At 40.4% G+C, this 21,764-nt stretch overlaps 1 protein-coding gene and 1 long non-coding RNA gene across 4 annotated transcripts; both read right to left on the reverse strand.

Moving 5' to 3' along the window:
- Positions 1–2,968: 2,968 nt before the first annotated feature.
- snx27b (sorting nexin 27b) lies at positions 2,969–13,837 on the reverse strand. 3 transcript variants are annotated; one of them, XM_080472577.1, is made up of 13 exons: positions 13,304–13,837; positions 10,010–10,241; positions 9,614–9,806; positions 9,378–9,442; positions 8,518–8,622; positions 8,182–8,260; positions 7,365–7,528; positions 7,182–7,271; positions 6,645–6,794; positions 6,443–6,571; positions 5,655–5,714; positions 5,509–5,557; positions 2,969–5,378 (listed from the first exon to the last, which is right to left on the reverse strand). In XM_080472577.1, the coding sequence occupies exons 1-13, from the start codon at positions 13,636–13,638 to the stop codon at positions 5,311–5,313; spliced, it is 1,719 nt and encodes a 572-aa protein (XP_080328703.1). In that variant the 5' UTR covers positions 13,639–13,837; the 3' UTR covers positions 2,969–5,310. The 3 variants fall into 3 exon arrangements, with proteins under 3 accessions (XP_080328703.1, XP_080328705.1, XP_080328704.1); XM_080472579.1 differs by having other exon boundaries at positions 13,490–13,725; XM_080472578.1 differs by having other exon boundaries at positions 5,115–5,378; positions 5,495–5,557; positions 13,304–13,809.
- Positions 13,838–16,358: 2,521 nt separating this feature from the next.
- LOC308115074 lies at positions 16,359–17,378 on the reverse strand. Its single transcript, XR_013935665.1, has 3 exons — positions 17,281–17,378; positions 16,999–17,138; positions 16,359–16,633 (listed from the first exon to the last, which is right to left on the reverse strand). It is a non-coding gene; the product is annotated as an uncharacterized lncRNA (long non-coding RNA).
- Positions 17,379–21,764: the final 4,386 nt, after the last annotated feature.

Below are 21,764 nucleotides of genomic sequence, written 5' to 3' on the forward strand. Positions count from 1 at the left end.
CCTGACTTGCCCCTGCCTGGCTAAAGTTTGACAAAGGACAGAGGCAGAGGACAGCGGGGTAGATGGAGCAGAAAAAGAGCTAGAGAGGAAGAGGAAGGATGGAAGTAATGAACCACAACAATGAGGAGGGCCAAATGAACAGAATAAAATGGAAGCAAGGGGCTTGTATGAGGACAAGAACCAACCCTCCCCCCCCCAAAAGAAACGTGAGGGATAAAAGACTGAAGAGCAGCAATGAAGTGACGTGCATGGTTTAAGAGAAACAGTAGAGGGAGCAGAAAATGAGCTGACAAAGCACATCGGGACCAATAAAGTTTTTAACTGATTGCTCATTAATGAGAGAGGGAGAGGAAACAGGGGGAGAAGAGGAGGACTGCAACTCCTTCTTCCTCCTCCCCGATGCAGCTGCTCCTGCTAAACTGTACTTAGACCAGCATTTATGGGTGACTGGATATATATTCAGAGCGGAGGAGGGTGTCCTCATCTAAACTTATGTGACAGATCTTGGCAAACACTCCTATTTAAAATGATTGACTATGAAATAATACAAACACGTTATGATGGTGGAATCTGGCTAATTGCTGTCTTGGCACAGCTGGATTAATACCTTTATAACCCCAGGGCTATTAATTTGCCTTTTTTTGGAGAGGGGGGGTAAGTACAATATATGCCAGAAGGGAAGCGGTGATTGAAGAAATTCACTGTGCATCTCAATGGCCTAGTAAACTCTTTTTTTTTTCAGTACTACTGGTGCAGCTGCTGAGAGATGCAATAAAGCTCAAGTAATAAATCTAACATACTCCTCCATCGACTCAGTCATCCACCTGCTCTGTGGGCCGACTGCTCATGCTGTGCTGTTTGTTCTGAGGATGAGGAGCCACATTGAGCAGAGGAGCACAATGCAGTGATCAGGAGAGGGTGGGAGATGCAGGAAACGTGTCTTTGTTATCAAGGGGGCAAACTGCAATCTGTGGCTGCAGTTGTCGCACAAATCTGCACACACACGCACAAAACCACAGACACGACGAGAGGGGGAAACAGCCCCACTCACATCGAGAGGCAAAGCAGGGACCCTGTTGCAGACCTAATGCTGTAACCTCATGGATTCTCAAGTTGCTTCTCTCATCCCACAAACTGACAGTCCTGCAATGTGTTTGCTCATGTGGACAGACACATCAAAGAAAGAGTGTATCTATAATGTTTAATGGCTTTACTGTTCATTTTAGAGATGAAACATTGCCAAGCATTTATTAACAGTGAAAAACATCTAATGTTTGGAAGAGATTCCTTCAGTTTAGCGTCACATTGATCCTACAACCATATGCTTCGAGTCCAATACACTTTAATCAAATGCAGAAAACACTCAGTAAAGGTTCACTTTCTGTAAGTCTACTACAGTATGGCTTCTTTTATTAAAGGATTTATTATTTCTTTTTTGTTATATACAGTGGAAGCTAGGAAATTGTACAATAGTGCATTGTATTTATAACAGAGGGATCCTTTGTTCTATTTGACTCTACAAAGATCATTTTTATAACATTTCCATCCTTTTGCTGAAAACAGTTATATCGTGTAGAAAAGTCGTGTGTGGACTGAGCACATTTATCTGAAAGACAAAAACACAGAAATAAATGTAAAACTGATTTTTTGATGCTATTTGTTGAAATGGTTTTAATCCAATTCTTATATTTTCAAAGCTCTGAACCCACACATTCACACCTGGAGGGGAAGTAGGCTCGACTCATAGAGTTTGGGCATGTGGGAGGAAGCCAGAGCACCTGGAGGGAACACACCAAACATGGGGGAGAACATACGAACTCCACACAGAAAGAAAGGCATTCCTGTGAGGCCACAGTGCAAACCACTACATCATAATGCCGGCCTTACCTTTTTTTTTTTTTTAAAAGAGCTGAAACTGGTTGTGTGGAAGGAGAAAGGTTCAGAATTTTTTCACTTTAAGTTGACTGATCGTGGAGTGAAACTGCACTTTCCGCCAGACCAGCACTCGTCTCTCTCATGGATCTCAGCAGAGAGCTCGAGGTTTGAGGGACATTTTCTTGTCCAGCTGGATTGCCGACCTCTTGACCTCTCTCTGGAAATCCATGTGGTCCTTCTCTGTAGGTTTTCCCCTCAGCCAACTCGAGAAGGCTGATGATCTCCAGGTCTTTGGACATCCCATCAGCATGGCACTTGATCTGTTTGTCAAGCTCAGACTGCAGGGTTTCATTCTGCTGCCTTGGAGCCGAGCTCTCGGTGCGAGGCTCTAATGCTGTCAATCTCCTCCTGGAGACTTCTGTTTATCTGCCGCTCCATCACCGGTTCAGTGGCAGCTTTTCCAGCTTGAATATGTGTAAGGCCACCTGGAGCTCCTCATATTTCTTGTGCAGTGCTCTTGATGCTGGGTCTCTGGATTGGAAAACTTTGCAATTTATTTTTTCCACTAAGGGGGTGGACGTCGCTACGTTCAGCACTGTAAGAGAACTTCTACTTGACTCTACAACGATATGATGAAACGCTGATCTGCACTTGAGCATGATCACTTTAACGACATCTCTCAGGACCGCTCCGCTGTTAAGACATGTTAGCTTCTCAAAATTCAGATGTTCCGAGATAATATCCCACACCAGCAGCAGTCAATAGCTATTAATTACTGGCTGCATGCGTTCGATGCTGGTCGATATGCAACGGGCACTTTGCTGCCTGTCGGGTAATTGTCTCCCAGACCTCATTAAAAAGAAGCTGGAGTTGGGGAGAGAAGACTAAAGTAATGAGGACAGAGGCAGAAAGAAAACAGGTGTGTGTACAGAGATGGAGTGGGAGCAGGAGTGTAATATAAACTTTACAGAATAAATCTGATTCTGCACACAGTGGGGGGGGATTGTGTGCAAATTTATGATTTGGAGCAGTGCTTGACTTTCAGTTTCCACCTACTGTTCCATACAGTTACAGAGAAAGAAAACAAGGAACTAACCTTGCATCAATAAATCAGTTTATTTAAAAGAATATGTTACAATTTATTACAGTAAGCGATGTAACCAAACACTCTTCAGTTTCACATTTCAGCATGTCAAAGGGTCTACAAGTTGACAAACTCTTATCTTCTTCTCAAGCTCTTGAAAATCCATACCGTATCAGCTGAATTTAACATCTTACTGAATTAAATAATGTATGTGACAAAACTTTAGTAAGAATGAGAATGAGAGGCCGAGAGATAGAGAGGTGGAAGAGTTAAAGAGAGCAGATTTAAGATCAGACAATCGGCTGCATCAGACATGGTTCAGTAAACAGACGGGATCCTGGCAAATTAGAGCGCTCTTCAGGGTTGCACATCCAGCATCAATTCAAAGCTCAACACTTTCAATTAAACCTGGTCTACACACCCTCAGAGACCTGCTGAAACTCATTAATCACCAAAAATAGCTTCCGCGAACAGCACCATGATTATAACACGCACTCTTGGTAAGAGTCACTAATTTAAATCTATATAATCAGTTCTAGATTTGAGAAAGCACCATAACCTGCTGAATCAGTGCAATGGCTGACTATTATATAATAATATATTTGCTTCTCATGAATTTAACGTCTTAATATGTATTGTTAATGGGCAAAAGGCTTGCAATTGATTTCAAAAGTATATTGTTGTTTTTTTTAAAGCAGTTTGAATATCTGAAGTGACTTCACCTAATCTTCTTATGATGATCAGAATTACTGCAATACTAGGGATTTGCAGGATATTTTCCAAAAGAATTTTAAATCTGAGTGTACCAATTCAACGATGCAATAACCTGTAATTACATATTTGTGAATTATCATGCTGGCACAAGTATTGCTCCACCAGATAATCAGTTTATACATTATTACATGGCTCTTATCATTGCATTCATCATGGACATCATCAACATTGAATGAGCTCAATTAGAGAGGACGCTGAACTATGTTTAATTTATTTCATTACGTTATGCAATCAGTTGCTGGGAAGCCTTTAGCGATCATATCTTTGAGGAGTGGAAAGAAAAAAAAAAATCCCTTTTGTTTACAGATCCTCGCTTAACTTGAACATGCAGTGCATCAGAGGTTTACCGGAGCAGCAAAGTACTAGCTACAGAGATAAATAGTGCTGCATGGAAAAGGCCATTTGAATTACAGGCCTATTATAAATCCTGTGGGGGCTCACTGGAACACAGTAATCACTGCGAGGCAGAGCGGGAAAGGAAGAGAAGGACCCCTGCTGTCTGTTCTGTGTAATGCATATAAAAACAGCCTGAATACACCCTCTGTCCGATTGGTGCTCGACGTCACTCCTGCCCCAAGATGGCATGAAACGCTTGCATGGGGTGTTCACATGACACAATAAATACATACAAGTTTAATGCATGGTTCTGCATATGTTGACACAGTATATAATCACACCGTTGTCCGCCACTCGAAAATGAATTGACAGTAAGTACAAGCGTATTCCAGTATGCCAATCCCTATTTGCCTTTCAGCTTACCGTTTGCACGTCTGGAGATTGTTAATACTGTTGGATAAAGTGCAACATTGAACTAAAGTTTACAACGTTCCTGCAATGTGAGAAATATGCAAATAAAATTGAACAAAAAAGACAAATGAAAAAATAAAAATAAAACAGCTTTCTCTTTCCTTTCATCAGCCAAATCACAACGATAATAGTTGTCTCTTGTAAATGCAAATGTAGTGCATAACAGATGAATACATTCGGAGCATCCCTCTTGTTTGTACCTCTCCAAACACGCACACAAAGAGACACACGAGACGCTGCTGCTGTAATTCGTAAATTGAGAAGCTAAGTGTCTTCCTGTGGTCAACCCGCAGCACCGCTGATTACTACTATCTGTGTTCCCCTTCGTGAGCACTACCAGCTTTCCCTTTCCCTTCTCGGTACACGCAGAACTCCTGTTTCAAGTACGACGCATTCAAAAAGAGGCTCAGAACCTCCTCATTTGGATGTCACAGTCCACTTCAGGTCCCCGCCAATAAGGAAAGGGCGTGCGTGGATCCAGTCTATCGAGGCCTCGTTTCTTTTTCGACAGAGCTCGGCTCAATGCGCGGTTATGATGTGCTGGATTCAAGAATTCTGGGTCATGAGTCTGTAAGCGTTTGATGCTCGTGTTTATTGGATGTGTTCCGTCAGCAGATGCTTGTTGGTTTTGCATGTACGAAGTAGCTTCTCGTGTTGGAGTTGAAGGAGTGTAAATGAAGTCCATGGAGTTAATAGCTGAGAGTTGCTGGGTGTGGGGGGCTAGGTCAAGGCCAAAACTGAGCTCAGTCGCTGATGAGGATGTACTGTGTTTAAGAGGTAACAATCTCCCTTCCTAGGTGCCCCCATCCCTTCTGTGCCTCAGCAGCTGGAATATATTCTGCAGGAGAAACAGCGATCAGGACCAAGACGTACTAACTTAAAAAAAAAAAAATCACAAAAAAAAGGCTCTCTATTCTTGTATCATAGGCTGGACAGAGGCAGGCAAAGCCTTACCTTGCCACACATACCATCTTTATTGCAGTTCTTATTGTCCTCGTCTGTAGCTTCCTCTTCCACCTGAAAAACAGATGTACATGAGGGCAGTGAGATAAGAGCACAAACAAGTGGCTTGAAAATGAGTTGATTGTACCGTAGAGAAGGAAGAGACACGAACCTCCTTCCTCCACTTCAGCTCGCAGAAGACTCTCTCAAAGCACTCATGCATGTAGTTAAACTGAATATTGCCCAATCACAAACACAAAGACAAACAGATTTATGTTAATAGCATAAGTGATAGTTTTATTATTAAATGTAGCAGAAATAAACACATTTTTTTCTCCTTTTAATACCACCTATATGAATATTGAAAGTGCATAAAAAAACCATACAAAAAAGTGTCCAATCTTGGAAGCAGAAGCAACGTCCTTATTTTACACATATTCCAAATATACGTATATTGTATCTCATGTCTGCATCTGTCAATCATCATGATAAGAGTAGATGTAATAGTATGATCGTTTTCTCAAGAGAGACTCGATGTGTTCTAGACTAGTTTCTTCTAAAGGAGCTGGAATATAACAACAGAATGAACGATGATGGACAATATACATTATACTGCACCCCGAGTAGCTTCACATTCACTGTGCAGACAACAGATAGGCTGCAATATGCAATTGTCTCCCAGCATTTAATGGACAAAATATATTCTTTTATTTCACATAATTTAGACAAAACTCTATTCTGAATGTTTCAGGGCATCAGTCTGGATGCTGGTTGTGTAAAATAGAATGTAAACATTAACAAGCAGACCCGTAAAACTGAACATGTAGCAAACGTTACATGTAAATTAAATCAGCAGTAGGGAAGGAAACCATTGGTTCTAACAATGTTTTATGTTCTAGTTGTATGACTGCAGGAGTTTTGTGTATTAGCAATGTGTAATATTGGGTGTGTGTTACTTACATAAGGTGTGAAAATTTTCACCCAGCGGGGTTTCTTCTCTCCTCGTGCATATTCAAAACAGAAGGCCATGCCCTCTTCGTCCGTGTCCCACCTCTGCATTTCCCCCCAGTCAAAGGCAATCACCTGGTTCTGCAACGACATGGAGGCTTTAATGCACTCTGTCACAAACACAACGCACACACGCACAAGTAGTAGGCCTTGCCTCAAGTGTTCCTTCCTCAGTGCAGGCGTGCAGTTTGAAGTGGTGAATGCTGATGGCTGTGATCACGTGACCTTTACGTCGGGAGTCGCAGGAACAGTGAGGGAATATTATTTCGTTGTAGCCCTCACAGCCCCTCAACAGACTCAGGTACTGGGGGAGACAGTGACAACGTGCAAGGTGGTGTTTAGATGCAGGGTGCAATGTTTTTTTTTTTAAAGCTATAAAGCAAGATTGCAAGGTTGGCTTTATTTTAATAAAATGGGAGGAAATGTATTCATATCCTGAGACAGTTTCATTCATTCATCTGTGACCCCCCCCGCCCCCCAAGCAGAAATGGTCCTTTATGACACTGGAATCAAAGCTGCAGCCTGCCTGTTCGACTTCCTCTCTGTACACTCTGCAGTTTGTTATATGACACACGGTGAGGAGAGCAAACAGGTGAGTGACCCATTGTACTATAATAAGCAGCTGTCAGTGTCAGTCGCAGCGCGGCACTCTGGGGAAGACATTTGTTCTGTGGTTATGTGACAAACTGACCATGGGCATCTTCTTCTGCTCTGCCAACTTCTGCAGCTGATAGGACTTCTGCTCAGCTTTGATGAACCCTTTCTTCACATCATCCAAAGCCTGTGAAAGTTTCAGACAGAAGACACTAGTAAACATATATACTGACATAAGACATTTTGGGGGAAAAAATAATAAAAAAAAAAAAAAACACACCTGATGAAAGAAATAGTTGACAGCAAGCTGATTATCATTGAGCAGAATCTCTTCTTCTGTGGTGAAGAGCCATTTGCGCAGGGTGAGGCAGGTTCCTGGGATGGCTGAGGTATAGTTCTGTACATACAGTTTGTGGGGGAACTCATTGGGAGCCAGTTTGCGCACTGAAGAAGAAGGTTGGAAACGAACAAAGGCAGGAAGGAAAGAGGATTAGCTTCAACCTTGTGTGAAGGTAAAACATCAACAGCATCTTTTAGTAATCTTTGTCTGATTTTCAGTAACTACTGAGTGTTCACAAACTGAAACCCTGAGACTTTGGTAATCCCGTCTTTAGCCTCACGACTACATTGACATTGATGTCTTCTTTCGAGCTGCATTTACTTTTCTTTTCTTTTTTTTCGGTAAAATACATTTTGAAAACATGTATTGTCCTCCTCACTTTTATATATTCATTCTGCACACAGGTTCATTGAGACGAACTTCAAAACTCTCTGCTTTTAAAAAGTCCACAACTGCAAGAGTTCTATGCCGTTATCGAGCTCTTTCAAAATGTGACATAGCCTTGTTACTCCAATATGTTCATTCAGAATGTCATCACTTTTAAAACAAGGTCTCTGCTTTAAACGAAATGAGAAACATCAGAGAGGGCAGAGCTACTGAGGCTTTTTGTTTTAGAATAGTTTGAAAGTGATGGCTGTTGGAACCAAAAACTCATCTGCCATGTTGGTCTGGCTACGTTTAATTGTGCCGAGTTGTGCTTGGACATTTCCAACATGTAAATATACTAAATCTGGTTCAGTGACATGTTTTTACTCACCAAAGGTGTGGTTGATGACTTCAAACAGAGCGAAGTAGCTGGCTGTTACACTGTCCATTCCTAGTTTCATAACCACAGCCTGAAATAGTATAAAGAATTAAATGAAAATAAACATCAACAAGAGCATAACGTATAGCATAATCAAATCTTTCAAAATATGGATCAATTAATAAAATACCAAAAGCAATATAAAACCAGTATAAAAGCCAGACCAAATAGGATGATGATAGTGAACTAAATAAACAAACATCACAAAAAGAATAAAACTATAAAATGGCCCATTAGATAAGATAATTAGTAAATATTGTGAAAGCAAAGCGGACGACGTGTCTTTACCTGGTAGACCTGGTCTGTGGTGGAGTTTTTACGAACTCTGACAGTGAGTGTAGTTTTATCTGGCATGGCTATTCTCAGCTCCACATCCGACACACCGTTATAGTTCTGGATGGAGACAAAGTAGTTAAAACAGTAAATGTCTGCAGAGTCACGGGCTGTAAAAGGCAAACGCCACATGAAAAGTTGTTGTTTTTTTTCCCCCACTGATGCATAAAATGTTTGCAAATCTCATAGACAAATACACAGAGGCCAATATTTTCTCGCTTGTAGAAATACAGACGGAATCACAGAACTGAGGCATGAAAACAGGATTTACTCATAAACGTAGAATCGCAGAACATCTGTAGCTATATTGTTAATATAAAACAACAAAACCAAAAAAAACTTGATTTTTTAAATATATTTTGAGATTACTCAAATCAGGTAAAAAAAACAAAAAAAACAACCCTTGCAGCAGGAATAGACACAAACCTTTTAAGTGAGGACTCTGCTATGGCCAAATGAGTGCGAGCATGTTGCCTTAGTAACCATGTCTCTAATCCTCATGTTCAACACGAGTTCATCTACGAGATGCCTTGTGAAAAAAATGTGTCAAAACTAAAAGTGTCTGTTAAGCCAACAATGACAAAAAATGTAAAAAAAAAACAAACTCGAGATGCAAACAACTGACATTTTTTATCAGTTGTTTGCATCTCGAGTTGACTTTAAAAAAAGGTAAAAACTGGTTAACAACCAAAAATATCAGAAATGGATAAAAAAATGAATCTGCCATGTGCTCAAAAATGTCTAAAAATATCTGGGAAGTGAGAAGAAATGTAGTTGGTTGGAGAGATTACTTGGTTTTGCTCTATTTTATTTACCTCATCCGACTCAGACAGGAACTCCTGCATGATGTCGCTTTCTCCGATGACACGCACAGAGCACACTGCAGGACGACAGACAACAAAAGATTAGTTAAAATCTTCGTAGCTGTCAACAGTACAAAGCGTTACCTGTCTGCTTTCTCCTCAGGATTTATTGTTTAATCTTATACCCAAAAGGCAGAATGACACAAAACAGAGGCTTTGTAAAAACAGCACTTCTCCCTCTGCCTCACCCTTCTCCAGGTATTCTTCAAGGCCTCTGCGTCGGGCGTCCAGCTGCTGCTCCGACAGAGTGAAGGGCCATTTCCCTGGCAGTTTGGGAAATGTAAAGTTGGCAAACTCCCTCTTCAGGTTTTGGTGCAGAATGACAAACTCCCGGTAACGCTTGGAGCACAGCTGTCTGCCTGCCATGTACACATTGTACACCTGAAGAACAGAAAAAGAACAGTGAGGCATTAAAAAAAGAAAAAAGACGAAAAGCTAAAGTAACCAGTCCCATCACAGAGACTGTTTTTATACTGCCTTTGCTTGTTTCATTCATTCATTCTTTCTTTCTTCCTCCTTTCAGCTTCAGTGTGCACTCACTCGCTCACTCGCTCACTCGCTCACCCACTCACTCACTCACTCACCACAAACTTTTCATGGTTGAGCTCAGTGTGCTTGTAGCTGGGAACGGAGATGGGCACGGCCTGTTTGTCGGAGTAGTCATAGCAGGACTGGGCTGAACCGTCGTCTCCGGGATCCAGGCAGTCGGCCTCCTGAGGCGGGACGGAGAGCACGGCCAGCACCAGCTCTCTCTCACCGGCCCGGATCAGATCCACCACCTGCTTGTGTGTCGCTCCTTCCACATTCACCCCGTTCCTGTAGCGCAGATACAGATATGGATGAAGGTGGAATTTCATTTACAACTTGATCTCCTCAAATGTATTGAAAAAGGTTCAGTTGTTTATAACTGTACAACTTATGCCGTTATAAGAATAGAGCAACTTTCTTGTTGTCTTTAACTGTGTATTAAAGACGGTTCATTAAAATTGGAACAAACTTCCTTCATAATTGCATGTTTGTAACATCTTTCCTGATAGATTTGATGGAATGGGCACATTTGTAGCATTTTATTAAAAAAATTAACAAAAAAATCACTTGACACTATTTAGGAAGTTAATGATTCGATTCAAACGGTAGTGTTTGTTCTGGCCTCTGCTTTAGGTGGTGAGGTGGATGACTATTTTTTTGCAAGGTTTTATCCAGTTCAGGGTTGCAGGGCACTGGAGCCAATTAAAGCAAACACAGGGTCCCTCAAGGCAAATTAGTCACCACTTCACCTAAAACACATGGTTTTGAACTGTGGGGAGGAAACTGGAGTTTATGGAGAAAATCTAAACACACACACACATACTAAAATAAATAAAATATTTAGTGCAAAATAAACAATGTAACAGCTGCAGACTATTTTGGAAGACTTACAAGACACCTCAGATTAACTTAACACGTTTTTAATTGTCTATTTATACAAACAAGGCTCATTCTTCAACGCTTTAAAAACCACTGGGCTTGAGAGACTTTTTGGAGGATTGTGTATCCTAGCTGTGTAATATTCTGAGAAATAACTTGTTTTAATCACAGAAAGCGCAAAGTCATATCCAAAGATGCCCGGAGATGTTTAGAACTCAGTGTATCCAAAGCCGCATGTGTGTTTACTCTCAATACTACAAAGATATTCAGGCAGGAGAATAAAAAAAAGCGCTTCACTCTAAAACTTAAAACTAAACTTTCAGTGATTCTGTTACGGGGCTCAGCGCCCGAGAGGATGCACACTTTAATACCTATGGGGATACGAGATAGGTACACATGAACATGCAATCAGGAGAGGCTCCTAGAGAACGTGCACACGCAGCAAAGCTCAAACTAGTCCTGGTGAGAAAAGATGACTAAGTAAGCAGCAGTTAGCAAACAGTAATATTGGAGACACAAATGCAACAATCTCACAAGTGTAGTGGTAGAAAGTGCAAAGTCTTGAACAACACAAAATGGTGACAAAGCATTTTGCCAGCTTATTCCCTCCTGCAGCTTTATGATGATATAATAAGCACCTGATATAGTGTCCTTTGCACTGGCACTCTCAGCAATTCTGATTGTGATAAACAGTTTACACAGGCTGTTTTCCTCTTCTGTGTCATCACTCACTCTTCTGACTTTGTAACATCGGTGGTAATTAAGTTTGTTTTACTATGTATACAGTTCACGAGTTAAGAGTTTTGCATACACACGATATTATGTATACTGCACAGGTATAGAAAAGTTTGTAAGTATCAAACATTATGCATAACCTTTACGACAAAACAGGATGCTGAAAAACATTGCTCAGGGGTGTAGATGATTCTGCATTAAAGCCTGAAGAGTGGGGCTGTTTGTAAATGTGCAAAGAAGTATTGATTGTAAAAAGAATAGTGGGCGCACTATAGCACTGCAGCTAATTGTGTACGCACAGATTCTCAGAAATACCCTATGAACTGAGGTCAAACACACAGATTAATTTCACTACAAGTGTGTAAGGATTGGGATATAATCATACAATCAATGTTCTTCTGTAAACAATTAAGAATTATACACATGGAAACATAAAAATGCAACTGTGTTATCATCTTCCAGAGCTGAGTGTGTCCCACTTTCCACACGTTCGAATGCAAGCAGGAACTCTGTAAAAGCTCTCAGATACTAACATGTCACGGCTCAATATGACTGCATTTGTGCATCTTTGTGAAATAACATTTCATTACTGATGTTCTCAGCAACAATTGTGGTTTCACAAGCATACTTAATTGACGTGATTATATTATTTGTAATTTATCTACAGATTTCCACGGGGGAAACTTGTTAGCCATTATTTCATGTTGTTGTGTCTGGCTCCAAGCTTGATACAGGGACTTTCCCAGCAGGAAGCTTTACAGGTTCCCAGCCTCATGAATTGGCATTGATTGTTATTGCCAAGGAGGTATTATTCTATATTTTGTGGTAATATTTTATTAATATGCATGTTCGATCTCTATAAATGGAGTTAGGCTGCAGATTGATTTCTGTTCGGCCTGTTTAGATTTTAACAAGTATGCCACATTGAGGCAACTGATCAACATTCTCCCTGTCAACTAATAAAAATCAAGTAAAAATGCATCCGTACATATGTTGCTCACAGAAATAATAAAGCAGTGTGGCAGAGGCAGCCAATCAACCAGTGAACTTTAGAGAGAAAAAGCCAATCAGAACTGAACTGAAGGCATCTCTCCCTTCCTGCATCACCTCATTCAGCACACAGGCACACTGAAGCCCCAGCATTGATGCTGAGCTGGATGCTGTGTGTTCTCCATAGCAACAGAGTCTAACATCAGCAAGCTATCTGGGTGCATACTAACACACCAGTGAGGACAACCACCTCTGTCCTGAATGCAGCAGGCACACCGCCACCCAGTGCAACCAGCATCCAGTTAGATTACAAGGTTAGTTTGTTTAGTGATGCTGATGATAGGGACCAAAAGGACTAATGTAAACAATGCAAGGTATGCTGGATGCTGTGTGTCCTGCAGAAATACTGCACACAGGATGACACACACATATGTGTACGAGTTGAGAATATTTGGCATGCTTTGGGTGAGAGGAATAGATTTCAGTGTGACAGGAATTACTAATGATCCCTGGATCTGCTCTCAGTAACAAACACAGACTCTTCTTTCATCGGGTTGAACGGACACTGAGCCCTGCAGGACTTCAACTGGACAGTTAATAGTGAACCAAACACACACAAAATAAAAAACCTCACGCGATCACTCATTTTCATTGACATGACATCCTGGCGGTGAACGAGTTATCTGCACATTACTTAAAGGTGTAATCTTCTTAAGAGTTGAGCTAAAACAGTAGCGGTCACTTACACCTCCAGGATTCGGTCCCCCTTGGAGATACCGGCTCTGTCGGCGGCTCCCCCGGGGAGGACGGCGCTGACATGCTGCAGGGGGGCGTACAGTTCCCCGTTAATGCTCCGCAGCTGTCCTCCTTCACTCACTTGTCCGCGAACGTTAAACCCGTAGCCCGAGTCCGACTTGACTATCCGAACTAACCGCGGGCCCGAAGTGACGGTGGTCGTCGTCTGGCAGCTGCCGCCGCCGGTGCCCGGTGTTACGCTACCACTGCCGGAGCCGTTCCGGGAGGACGGTTGAGGCAACGGTGGGACCGAGGAACAAACGCCTTGTCCCTCGACGTCCGCCATTTTTCCTACGCTGTTTTTATCATCCACCCGAATTCGGTCGACATCAGGTATCCGACAGACATTAGCTTGTGGTGGTGAGCTAATCACCTCTACTCGCTAACTGACGGAAACAGCCGAGCGCGTCCGATGATTGTCGAGCGGCTGCTCGGCTGCTCCGGACGCGTTCCAAGTGGAGGACTGCAGACTGCAGGGCTCCTCTGGACAGGACGAGTCACTGCTGCTGGACTAACTCAGTCCAGGCATCTGTTAAAAAACACACGTTTTAGGACAACTCAAAATAAAACATGACCATATTTTGATTTTTAAAGAAAGATGACACTTAATTGGCCCAGGTCGAATTACCTAAATGACACTTGAAGTTCACTCAAAGGTGATAATTGTAATATATTAAAACCATGTTTTTCCTCTGTTATGGATAGAACATTCAGTTATGTAACAAAACGATATGTCTGACTAGACAGTCATTCAGAATATACGTGCTTTTGTATGCCTAAAATAATCCATCTTTGACACTGAATGGTACAAATATAACTTAAATATATCAGACATTTCTGAAAAAATGTGAAGTCTTACGAGACTGTATGAAACTGATATTTTTCTAGACTCTCCCTCGCTTTTTTTTTTTTTTTTAATAACTAATGCACTTTGAAGTGCCTCTGTATATCCCAATTTGAGATTAAGCACAATCTAAAGATTACTTTCAAAAGATTCAAAGACCATGAGATTCGTATGACCTTAATCTTCAGAATGTTAAATTTTGGTCCAAAACATGAAGTGTGGCAGTTAATTTTCACAATTTCTGTGTCATTCTGACATTTTCACATTCTGACATTTTGTCTCTTGGAGAAGCCCTCTTCCTCATTTAGCACAGGTCATTTCAACAAAAGTACAACAAAATTACCTAACTTTTTAAGTCTTACTGGACAAATAAATAAAAAAGAATTAAATAATGATCTGTATAATTCTTCTGTCAAGCATCATAACCACACCTAATCATCTTTGAGGAATCCTCAATTACAGGGTGCATAAAAACATAAGCAACACTTAACAAAGGCAGGTGTTTCAAGAACTTCAATATTTTTCTAAAGCCACAATAATAGAAATTATAGTGCTGTTTTGTCAGAGGCGTTTTCTCTTTTTGAATTTGGTATAAAGTTATAAAGTGATTTTAAAATAAATAAAAATACACATCAACAAACATATTTTGAGCTCTGAATAATGTGGCGTTTGCATGTTGTTACTGTGCACAGTATGGACAAACCAATTCTTCAGCTCTGCAAGCAAATTGTGTTTGTGATGAAGAAGTCATTTTTTAAGACAAACACTAATATGTAAAAGTAAAAGATGGAAAGCCAAACTATACAAGCATATGGCAACGGCTGCTATTACTTGCATATAAATTCAACAACTGTTTCCAAAAATCTGAAATCAAAAAGCAGAGCAGTGTTGATTGCACTGTAAAAATCAGGTGAAAGAATGAAACAAAACATTATCTCCTGAACTGTGTGGCACAGTAGCACCCTGTCCTCTGGAGAGACTGCCATCAACCTCAACCTGAAACAGATTACATCTGGTACAACTAATAAATCTGACATTATTGTCAGGGTTTTTTTTTCTGTTCCTTTCCAGACATTTCCCTTCAGCATGATTCAATACTGCATGTTCAGAAAATATAATTATGTTTTGTTGTGAAATGCAATTTTGTTTGAACATTTCCATGTACTGAACTTGTTTGACCGCTTGTAAAATTTACGGAGATGGAAGAGATGCATTTGAGGGTTGGTGAACACATAAATCTTATAAAAGACATTCTGTAGTCACACTGTACACACTGTTGTCTTTTAGTCTTCTTTTTATGGAAACATAATGACATCATGAAAATAATGACATCCTCATAAATTGCTGGGCACAAACTCATTCACCGCTTTATATAGATGGAAGTATTAGGGGGGAAGTGGAAATGTACCACAGATAGGCTATTTTCATATGAATTAATACAGCTGTGATTAGTGGCTCCAGTTTTGTTAACTATTCCCCCATATTCCATCTTTTTAAAGATGGATTTGCTGTGATTGTATCTCATATTGACCCTTTTCCCAGGCATTCTGCAATGCCAAAGCATTTCAGTTTAATTCATTCATTCATTTGTCCATTCAGAAGTCCAACGTTCAGAGTCATATTTTATTTCATTTCATATATCCTCTTGTATAATTAGGAACCTTTTTACAAAACATAAAGTGTGACAAAGTTAATTTTAGTCTTAAAAACATTCCCTGAACACTGTTGCATTTTAACAAAGCTGAACAACGAGTTGTTGTATACTGGAGCGTCTGTCTTCCTCATTTAGAACATTTTAATCATAGCAAGAAAGGTGTGATGCCGTTATGGTGCAATGTTTGTAAGGTAATTATGATGATTTATCTTACCTGTTGGAGCAGTGTTTACCTTAGTCACACAGTGTTTACTGCTGGCCGAGTGATCCAGTCAGGTCACACGTTGCCAGAGCATAATTGTAAACTTAATTTTAAAAATAATTCCTTCTCTCTTTTGGCTGTGAAAACACACAGTACCATATTTTCACCCAGTGGTCACTGGCTTTCCCAAGGATTAACAAGACATTTTTTTCTGTGTATTTTTTCTTTCACTGGTATTAATGCATTTCCCCCCCAAAAAATGTTTCACATGCAGTCAGAACCATAAAAAACAAAGCCCACATCAAGTGACATTTAAAATGTATATTTATTGTTACCAACCGCGCATGCTCAGTCATATACATTGTGGAAGATTTTCCATTTGTGTGTGTTTTTCGAGCCTTCACAATAAGAATATTCTAAAAGCTTGTCCAGGGTCCAGGTATTTATTCCTTGCAATGTCTGTGGTGGCATTTGGCTACGAAACCCACAAACTTGCAAAACTCTTTGAAGTCGATAGCTCCATCGCTGTTCTTATCCATCCTCTCTATGATCTTGTCCAAATCCTCCTCAGTCAGTCTTTTCTGGAGGGCAGATGATGTCAGTTATCAGCATTACATCAGCATTGGGGATGGTAAATAAAGACATTTTGCAAAATAGGTACGACTGTGCAATAATGAATTGTGACGTGGTATGGATTTCATTTACTGCATTGAACAGATTATTTCACTGTCCCAGCAGTCTCAAAGTACTTTAAATTGGTAATCACATTCAGCAGTTTAAAGGAAACAGATGACACACAAGGTGCTCAACCTCCATTCAGAGCAATTTGAGCTTGATCGTCTTGCATAGAAACACTCTGGCATACTCTGACGGTGGATTAAATCCAAAACCTTGCAAAATCGACCCCCTCCACCAATGTATTAATTAAATTTAATCTGTGTCTTACTTTGATTTTAGGGTTTTTGACTCCTTGCTCAATCATCTTCTGGAGCTCATCCCTTTGCAGCTTTCCATCCTCGCCAGCATGGTCGTCAAACAGCTTCTTAATGCCCTCACAACAACTATCCAAACAAGCCATATTGGAAGCTGCAGACAGAAATACATGGTTCACACATTCATATTGTGCATAATTAACTGAAGAATTGTTTGAAAGCATGTAATGATCATATCTATAATTCAGAGTTAAAATATAAAGCAGTATAATGTTAGGGTTATTATCAACTCTCACCTTAGTGTTCTGCAGAAGAAGAGAGAATACGTTTGTGTAAGCTTGGTCTCCGATGAGACTGATGCCCCGACTGAGGACAGTCCCTGTTTATATAGCAGTGGAAACTCTTTGGCAGTTGTGCAGGTATGTACAAATTCAAAGAAACAGCAGGTGACTCATGTACCTGTTTGTCAGACAATCGTCAGCTGCAAACCGGTTTGTGTTGTGAAACTCTCCTTCTGTGTCTGTATGTATAGGCTATGATTAGGCCCCTACACATGTAAGTGGAAAAAGGATTAACTGGAGTCGTCTTTTCATATAGTGAAGGTCTGTTGGCATCAATATTAGTCAAAGGTCAGAGAAGCAGACATATTTCTATAATATGGTTTTGTTACAAGCATCGTGTGTTACTAAAATCTGTTAACACTTGGCTTCTTATTCAAATGGATTGTTTATAAATAAAATTACATTATTTCATTTCACCTATAGATTATGACTAAATTCTTTTTCAAAGCTAAAAACACAGTGACTGGTGCACATGGGTGTGCTTGCATAAGGGTGTGCTTGAAATGTAGCTCCCACTTTAGAAAAACAGTTTTTTTACAATCGTTTGTGCAAATTACCTTCTGGCAATAATTGAAACACAGATTCCCGTCTCTCTTGGTACTTAGAGTAAAGAAATAAGGGGGAGTTTATCACAATCAAAATGAGTTTCAGATTTATAGAGTTTCTTTGAGTACACTTCTGCTTAGAACTTTTCAACACAATTGCATAAAAGCAATAGAAACGCTGAACCGGCCTGCAGAATGGAGTGGTGGTTAGTCCTCGGCTGCTGGGTTTGAGTCTGAGTCAGGCCTTTGGCATGTTCTCCCTGAGTAAATATGGGTTTCCTCAGCGGGTTGTTTTCATTCCACAGTCAGTATGAGGACATTTTTCTTGTGAATTTATTTCATGTGTTTCAGAGAAACACTCAAATATCATAGAGACGTCTGTCCTGCCAATGTTGGGGGATTTGGGTAGAAATTGGATTGAACAATGCAAATAGATTGTTTAATCAAACATTATCCAAATAATTCAAATGGAACTGTTTTAAACATACAGTGATCAACATAACCAGACAATGAAGCTCATTTGAAATGAAATTCAGCTCTGGAAGGCCGGTAAATCCCCCCCGGCCGCCCCCTAAAAAACAAACAAACTTTTTGCATGGATGCATTGTTGGTAAGTTCAAAATATTCTTTTCTTTTTTTCATTTCATTTCATTTCTTTTTGTTTTTTTCATTAAAGTAAATACAATTTTACAACAGTCCACTTTTCTTTCAATAATACATGCTCATTAACCTTTACAGTTTTGTTGTGTTTTCATCTTTACGACATTTGGACATTCAGCCAGGAGAGACTTACAGGATTTACTTCTCCTTTACGGCTCTTTTCAAAGCCTGCAATTGCTAATAGTGTGTTATGTACATACCTTTCATCACTTCATGAAATATTCTCTCTGGGTGTTTTCCTCTACTTTTACCAAGCGCTTTACTGAGCCTTTCTCACGTGTCTTGTCTTTTTTCTATTATCTTTATTTCAAGATCACTCTAGTAGCTGATGAAGCTGATTAATCATTTTTAACTAAGGTATACATTTTTTGAGGACCTTCCAGAAATAATTACACGTAGAACTGATAAAAAGTAATTTTGATGTCATGATGTTTGAATTTTAAATGTGTGTTAGTTTCTTCGGCTCAGCCTTCAAACCAGAAAAACCATGACGGGTTATAGGCGTTGTTGCTGTGGCTTACTAACCGCATTGTTTGTAATCCACAGGAACACTCATGTTAGGTGGAGTGAACGGCTTTCACAATGAAAATGTCATGCATGTTTTATCCTAATTATCCATCCATCTTCTGGATACCGCTCTCTCCTATTGAGGGTAGCGGCGCGAGAGGAAACCCACCCATTGCACACGCAGGAAGGCCTTGAGCTGATACTTGAAGCCATGACCTTCTCACCTTGAGGTTATGGCACCAACCGCTGCTCCATCGCTTCATTCCACAATTCAGTACATTGTGATGACAGACGCATGGTGTTTGGTTGATTCATAGATGATTGTTGTTGCCTCACAGTGGGAACATCCCTGGTTTGAGTCTGGATGGGCGCCACTCTGTGGAGTTTTCATGTTCTCATTGCTGACCTGTCCAGAGTGTACCTGGCCAACGGCGGGCGATGCCTCAGCTTTGGTGTTCTTTGTGCAGTTGCTTGGTATTGTGTAAGTTTCAGTAGACTTCAGTTATCATTCGTTTTGCGGTGTTTCTGTTTAGTCATTACTTTGACAGTTTTGCTTGTCATCTGAAGTCGTCAGTTGACCTTTTTCCTCTTCATCCTGTTTAATTCTTACAACCACTCCTAATTATTCTCTTAACATTTATAGCACATTTCACCTGTTGCCTCTTTATTAAATTGAGGTTGTATGCTATAGGGGATGTTATTGCCTGGTTCGACAAAGGTTTCTTCCTATAAAAACGAGTTTTTCCTTTCCATTTATGCTTGCTCATGTGGCTATGGTATTGTTTTCTCTGCAAAAATGCCCTGAAATGAATTTGTAGTATTCAGCGTTATATAAATATAGTTGAATTGAAATATGAAACTTGTTCCAAAAGTATAATTATTGTGTCAGTCTGACAATTTAACAACGTTCAAATGTTCACTGGCAACTGGTTGTTCTGAATTCCTTGTGCAAATATGCAGGATACGTCAGTGTTGTTGACTGATACTCAGAGAAGACATAACCTGTCCAAGACACAACTTGCTAAATGCGAGTTGGGCCTGTCAGAAGTCTCCTCTGTTTTTCTCAAGGATGCACAGATCTTTACTTATTTTTTTTGCAATTAACAAAAAGAGCTGTGTCTGTCAATGTTGCATGTAAACTACAATACAAACAGCCTTTAGACTCATCAGAAGCCAAGCTGGTGACAAGCAGGTGATCTCTCTGAACCTGCAACAGATCCTCCAACATCCATCCAGCAATCGTCAATTGTGATTTATCTTCAATATTACTTTATCCTGTTCAGGATGATGGGGTATTGGACTGTCTCTGCTGTCTTGGACCAGTTTGAGCCTGTTACTCTGCACTTCCTATACAGGATTGTCGGGTGTCTGAAACCCTGCTGGCTCCACAGGTGATGCCATTCCTCTTAGACTTTTCAAACATGTTGTTCCTCACTGTAGGGCCATCTGTGCTGGCAGTTATCAATAGTAGTCTGTTTTCAGGTGTTTCCCCTAAAGGTTTAAAACATGCTAGAGTGCAGCCTCTGATTAAAAAAAAACAGCCTCGGATCCCACAGTCCTCACTAATTCTAGACCCATCTCTAAATTACCTTTTCTCCCATAAATACTTGAAAAGGGATTTCTCGGTCAACTGACGGCCTTTCTGGAGGAATATTACATCCTTGAAGTTTTTCAATCTGGTTTTAAATCTTTGCATAACACAGAATCAGCATGTTTAACAGTTTTAAAATATGTCTTTTTAGCTCCCGATTCTAGTGACTGTCGTTCTTGTGCTTTTAAATTTAACTGCTACTTTCCACACAGTGGACCAGAAGATATTAGCCTTGCATTTGGAGTCGTGGGCATCAGGAGCATCACACTGGAGTAGTTCAATTCCTACCCGCCACACCAAACGTTTTGTGCCATCCTTGGTGACGATGAATCCTCCTCTGTGTTCCTCTCATGTGGGGTTCCACCAGGTTCAGTGTTAGGCCCTCTTCTTTTCTCACTGTACCTGCTCCCAATTGGCTTTATTATTTGCAAGCATGGGATTTTATTCCATCGCTATGTGGATGATTGCCAGATTTAGGTGCCGCTCACAAAAAAGAAGTAATGTTCAACAAGACTAGCCGTTCGTGTCTTTATTACTGGTTGGCTGGACTATTGCAATGCGCTTCATGTGGGCGTTAGTGAGCTAATCAGCTGCTCCTGAGAGTGACTAAAACAAATTGAAAGGTCAGAGGGGACGACGGCTTTGCAGTCATTGCCCCGAAGCTGTGGAACAACTGGCCCCTGTCCATCAGAGAGGACTCTTCCCTCTTTGTTTTTAAAACACGCCTTAAAACTCACCTTTTCTCTTGTGGTGAGTGAATGTGGTGGCCGTGGTAGAGGGCGTGACACAGAAAGAATGAATCCTGTTTTCTATGTCAAGGTTTTAAGTTGTCAGTGTGATTTGAAAAATATCTTCCACCATTTCAACTTTGACATTGCCCTCAACTATCATTGTCTCAGATGTCATTCAGTATGTTGTGAAATATGAATGTATAGCCTACAGTTTGGACGTATGAGCTTTCTCCCTCATTATGTCATATGTCAATACTGTTTTCTAATTTTACCACATATAAGTTACTGTGTAGAGGTCTGGGGAAACACTTATAAAACCAGCCTGCAACCATTATGTCTTCTGTCGTCAAAAAAAGAGCAATAAGGAGGATCGTTTATAACGTGGGATACCGGGAACATATAAAC

Source organism: Lipophrys pholis, assembly GCF_963383615.2.
Source record: "Lipophrys pholis genome assembly, chromosome: 9".
Classification (NCBI taxonomy): Eukaryota; Metazoa; Chordata; class Actinopteri; order Blenniiformes; family Blenniidae; genus Lipophrys; species Lipophrys pholis.

Excerpts from the sequence above, each read along its gene's own strand:
- snx27b (XM_080472577.1), bottom strand. The coding sequence starts at position 13,638 with ATGGCGGACGTCGAGGGACAAGGCGTTTGTTCCTCGGTCCCACCGTTG. Across the intron at positions 8,623-9,377 it reads TCCTGTCTGAGTCGGATGAG|AACTATAACGGTGTGTCGGA; the intron begins GTAAATAAAATA and ends GTCTCCATCCAG. Across the intron at positions 5,715-6,442 it reads TGAAAATTTTCACACCTTAT|TTTAACTACATGCATGAGTG; the intron begins GTAAGTAACACA and ends GGCAATATTCAG.